This window comes from Crinia signifera, chromosome 1, assembly GCF_055691185.1.
Source record: "Crinia signifera chromosome 1, ASM5569118v1, whole genome shotgun sequence".
Classification (NCBI taxonomy): domain Eukaryota; kingdom Metazoa; phylum Chordata; class Amphibia; order Anura; family Myobatrachidae; genus Crinia; species Crinia signifera.
Genome location: NC_139217.1, coordinates 255,744,564 through 255,750,325, shown reverse-complemented (window position 1 = coordinate 255,750,325; position 5,762 = coordinate 255,744,564). Strand labels below are relative to the sequence as shown.

Sequence of the window (5,762 nt, the reverse complement as noted above, 5' to 3'; positions counted from 1 at the left end):
ACTAGTGAAGTTTCAGCAGCTTCAGTAACTGAATTAGCTGGGAACAGCACCTGACTCACAGAATCAGATGCTTGAAGAGGTGGTAGTTGATTATAAAAACCAAACATCCCAACATCCCAAATAGACATGGATACATAGAAAGCAGGTGTACTTGCAATACCCATGTAGAGGCAGCAGGTGGAGTATTGGAAAATATTTACCCTGCCGATCAGTTGCTTCCGTAATAGCAACACAAATCAAACCCAAAAGTCAAAAGCTTTGAGAAAAAAAATAAAAATGTACCAACTAATCTGCATTACATTTTACAGGTAAATTGGCTAGTACAGTCTATCACCACACTTTAATAAATACCCCTTCAAACCACAAGTGTCATTGAGATGTAATGTTCACTATACTCATATTTGGAAGTGCAGACTTTATTATAGATGCAAAGGTGTGTTAGGACAAAATTATGATTTTACACAATTCCGTTATGTTCATTTTTTCTTTTATTCAGGGAAAACAAAATATTGCAGGTCAATAAAAGTCTATTCCCTCTCCTTAAAACAAACATGGCAACATGCCATGTGTAGTCATATTTACACTATACATTGAAGAAACCTATTTACAAATTTATATAATTACATATAAATACAATATAAAAAAGGTTATTTTCTTGCAAGACCTCAAGCCCTGCAGTTTTATAGTGTAATGTAGCAAACACTGTCTATATAAAAATATATTCCAAAAGGAAAAGGGAAAAAAATAAATCTTAATGCAATTTATATATTTAATTAAACAAAATCGGATATTCAAATGTTTATCCTGTCAACATTACGGCAGTTTCATACAAACATTGTCCTGTAATAGGCAGTTACAATCAAGTTACCAGTGGAATGTTGAGAAAATGCACTTTCCACTGCATTATATTATACAGATTATCATTATCTCTGTTCTTCTGGAAGACATTATACCCAGACCATATACACTACAGTGATTAACAAGTACACCATCACATAAATTTACACTCAGGGAATGGAAGAATGGTGCACTTTAGTGACATGACCTGGGACACAAGTGCCACATTACATACTGCAGGAAGAACATGGAATGTTTGAAATCCATGGAGATATTCTGTATTATATAATGTTACATGGATAGGATATTTTTTAAATCCCACATTTAACAATAAATGCCCCTTAATACTTTTTGCTGCTCTTAAAGCAAGCAAAGGGTTAACACAATCATTAAGGTTTTATATCCAACACTTAGAAATAACCCCATCCATGAGGTTTTCCAGTTAATGCACAAGTTCAAGTTTTTAGGTCCAGCCTGTGTCTTCTTTAAAAGAAGAAGTCATTCCTTGCAAGGTCCACTAGAGTTACAGGAGGAAGTCTCACCCTCCATACAGTACCAGCTATAGAGTAACCCACATAAAAGGTCCATCATAAGAATCAGAGTGCCACAGTCCAAGTTTTACATGTGCCTCTTCATGTGAAGGGCCAAGTGGTCAGATCGGGAGAAGGCACGGTCACACAGGTGGCACTGGAAGGGGCGATGACCAGTGTGCTTGCGGAAGTGGCGGGTAAGTTCATCCGATCTGGCGAATTTCCATCCACATCCTTCCCAGTTGCAGTGATATGGTTTTTCACCTTTAAAAGAATTCAGAAGAGTTAGTTCAACTGTATAACCACCATCTAATTACATGTCCTGCAAACACTAGGACAGCAAGCATCTAGATGCACATATTAACTATGAATTATAGATTCAATCTAATGGTTTAAAAAGTTTTTTTTTTTTTTAAATAGCAATTTATAGCAAAGTTTGCATGTATTCATAATGAAAGACCGGGAAACATTGCTAGAGACATGTACTTACCAGTATGTGTTCTTAGATGTGCCTTGAGATGAGAGCTCTTTGTGTAAGTTTTCCCACAACCAGCATAGGAGCATGTGTGTGTAGCGGTTCTCTTTCTGGGCCATGATCGGCGTCCTCTCTTTGGTTTGGTATCCAGGATTTCAAGTGGAGAACAGGGAGGAGTTATGACACCCCTTGTAGCAGACTGCTGCATAGGTAAATTGTCCTCATACAAGTTGTACTGTGAGGCACTTTGATACTGGATGGAAGGTGGATGCTGGAAGGCAGCTGTATTCTGGTAGCTGTGGGGGTATGGCAGGGTAGGGTGGCAAAGAAGCTGTGTTTGGCAATCATTCAACATCAAGTCATCTGGGCTCAGAGGTGGCGTGTCAATGCCACCCATCTGTGGAGAGTTGGCCAGTCTTGGCTGCTCATATGCCATCATGCAAGCAGCACTGCCTTCCTGCTTAATTTTGGAACAGGATTGAGGCACCAATCCTATTATAGGTCCATAGGAATCCATAGCTGGTTCTGCTTTGATAGAATCTGGAAAGTCAAAGTTTGAAGACACAAAAAACCTCCCCTGAACATTGTTTGGGTGGCAGTAATTGTCCATGTCAGATCTCATCAGCTCAGTCATGAGGCTGGTGGTCGAGCTATAAGGAGGAGGACTGTGGTCTGTGCTGTAGCCCCCCGGAGAAGGGGTTGTTTGGTAGTAAGTGCAGGATTCGGGAGGTAACACTGAGTAGTCTCCGCATGTTTGGACATTCTTGTCTGCCCCCATTGACAACACAAATTCTAGGACATTGTTTAAATCTTCATCTTCTTTCTTGGAGCTGAAGGAGTCCGGGTTATGGAGCAAGTCGGTGACATTACAGCTGCTGTGTGTAGACTTGGATTCAAAGACACTCTTCCATTTCTGAGAAAGAACGAAGAACAGAGTTAGATGACAGAATGACACAGGCGCCACTGACACTACATTCTGCAGCGTGCTAAGCTCCCCAAGCCTGGAACACTCAGCAGATACACATGATTAGTACTTTATTCTAGAATAATGCAGCAGAGGTGGGCTGATGCACAGCTGGTAACCATTAATGACCCTCGCCCGCCCGATTACTAGGATAGGATCTATGGAATGGCTACGGAGTACACAGGCAGCGTGTAGTCTTGCAGTGCAAGTTACACCGGTACATTAGTCCTAGAAAGTTATTATTTGACTTTTCTTTTGTTCCGATTTCCCACCCCCGATCCGGTAAGGTGTGAGCCCGCACCTGCCCGCCCGCTACAGATACTTACTTCTTGGAAGCATTTCTCTCTCTGGTTCGCGAAGGTAGAGAAGGACGGGAGGATGGTCTCGGCGAGAGCCATCACTGTGCTTCCTAACACCGGCTCAGATTGGCATCAATAAGGACTATAAGTGACAGTAAGTGTCCGTCAGTCTTCCCGGTGCCCCTCAGGAGAGAGGTCTGTCCGTGCAGCAGCAGGCGATGTGCAATAGTCACAATCAGCTTTACTCGCCGCTGAGAGGGGGCCTAGATTATAAATAAAGGCACGGGGGGCATGCATCAAACCAATTGCAAGGAGAGGAGGAAACACGTTCAGGATAAGGAGGCTGAACGCTCAGCGGAGCCTAAATTTAGCAGCACTATATAAACCCTTCAGTTCTGAGCGGTCTGCAGCTGGAGCAGCAGCTCAGGGAGCCCTTTAAAGAGGTGGCCACGCCCCCTGCTGGCCGTCGCCAGGCAACCCGGGGAAACACAGGCCAACACACTCGGCGTGACGCCGCGCTGACGTAGGAGGGAGCCCCGGGCTCAGCTGCCCGCCTTCCCCATGCTACCAAGCTGACGCACTGGATGCTGCAGTTGTGTGAGAGTATCAGTAGAGCCGATGCAGAGAATGTGTGTAGGTTATCCTCTGAGAAGTTGCTATTGCTTTGCCTTTGGGCTCAAAGCCGGTTCTTGTGTGCAATTGTGTTCAGATTCTGAGATTGGGAGCAAAACAAAAAAGTAGAAAGTTTGAAACTTTACAAATCATGTTACACTACAAGGGAGGCAAATATATCGTTGTTATTGTGTCCAGGGTGAATAGCATTGGTGTAGCTATAGGTACAGGGAGAGCAGTGCACACAGGGGAACACACCACAAACCCTAAATCCACTAACAAACGTACCTCTCTGCACATTTGACTCATACTTTCCTACCTGACCCTCTCCTTCAGGGAGAAAATGCACTGTTCCTGGACTTCCCTGGTAATGTATGATTGCCATCACCTGTGGTTCTTATCAATTAACTAGCTCACCACAGGTGATGGCAGTCATACATTACCAGGGAAGTCCAGGAACAGAGCATTTTCGGTACTTGTTTCCTAGCACGGCGCCCTCGATTTTGATTGCAGTGCATCTTATACCATCGCATCGCATGCAATATCACGGCATGCAATGCGATTCGATTTTTAATTGTACAAGCACCCTGATGGGTGCTTACAATGTTAAATGCACCCCCATTGTCAACGCCACCCCCACTATCAACGCCAACCCGAAGCGTGGCGAGCGCCGGCGGTACGCGTCCGCCGACCTTTTCATACCCCACTATCCACGTCAGCGTGGAGTTGATTATAGAAAGTGTGGTGAACGCAGCGAGCCACTGAGTCCAAAGCGTGGTGAGTTGACACGGATTACTTTACATGTATTCCGCGTCCCCTCGCCACGCTTCGGGCTCGTATTCCACGTGCGCTCGCCATGCTTCGGGCTCGGTGGCTTGCTGCGCTCGCCACACTATCTAAAATCAACTCCACGCCAACGTGGATAGTGGAGGTATGAAAAGGTCGGTGGTTGCAATGCTATGCGATATTTCATTGAACAAGCACTCCTGTTAAATTAACGGGAATATCGCATCGCACGCATCGCACACCACTATGTACGGTATGCGATGGGCGCTGTGCTAGGAAACAAGTACCCCATTTTCTCCCTGAAGGAGAGGGTCAAGTAGGCAAGTATGATTTTACTACTCTTCTGGAGTGGCCAGGAGGCTTCCATAAATTGTTTGGTGCTCCCTGCCACCAGAAAAAGTGAGCAAGTCTCCCTAATCTGGCCTCCGTCTGCCTTCAGCCACTAAACCAGTGGTCCCCAATATTTCTTAAATGGGTACTTATGTAGTATCTGGGCTGCCGATTTCTAAATCGGGTCGGATCGGGCACATCGCATCGCATCGCATGCGACCATCGGATGCGATGCGATGCGATGACCCGATTTTTCCATAGGAATCAATGTTAAAATGGACTGAGTCCATTTTAACATGGAATTCAATGGGAAAAAGGGGTCCTTTTCATACCCCTACTCTCCAAGTGGGCATGGAGTTGGATATAAACCTGTGGCGAGCGTAGCGAGCCACCGAGCCCGAAGCGTGGCGAGCGGACACAGAATACCTTTTTAGGAAAAAAGATTGTGTCAGCGCTGGCTATACCAATAATAGGATCAGACGGTTCTCAAAAATATAACAAATTTAATGACATATAAAACACAATAAAAATAAAACATATATGATAAAAAGGTGTGAATCAATAGGTTAAATGTCCAATTATAAGCTTAAAAGGTATATCACCGGGATATTAGGGCTGGGTGGCATTTAGAGACTGACAATGAATGTTACCATCCTGGGTGGTCTGGTCTTGAGAATGTCCAGATGGGTGACACGAAATGTCCTGATTTGTCCTATATTTCCAAGGACTCAAGTTTCCCACTTGTGCAGATTCCTCTTAGTTGGCTGGAGATAATTAGGGATCAAGCTGTTATCCCAAATGCGAATGGTCCAGCTGTTTGGTTGCGCACCACGCACACACTCTTTTTTCTCAATATTTGGACACAGAATACCGTTCGCTCGCCACGCTTCGGGCTCGGTGGCTCGCTACGCTCGCCACGGGTTTATATC

At 44.6% G+C, this 5,762-nt stretch overlaps 1 protein-coding gene across 1 annotated transcript; it reads right to left on the bottom strand.

Moving 5' to 3' along the window:
- Positions 1-460: 460 nt before the first annotated feature.
- Positions 461-3,522, bottom strand: KLF2 (KLF transcription factor 2). The gene is made up of 3 exons (XM_083180606.1): positions 3,133-3,522; positions 1,858-2,755; positions 461-1,631 (listed from the first exon to the last, which is right to left on the bottom strand). The coding sequence occupies exons 1-3, from the start codon at positions 3,202-3,204 to the stop codon at positions 1,456-1,458; spliced, it is 1,146 nt and encodes a 381-aa protein (XP_083036732.1). The 5' UTR covers positions 3,205-3,522; the 3' UTR covers positions 461-1,455.
- Positions 3,523-5,762: the final 2,240 nt, after the last annotated feature.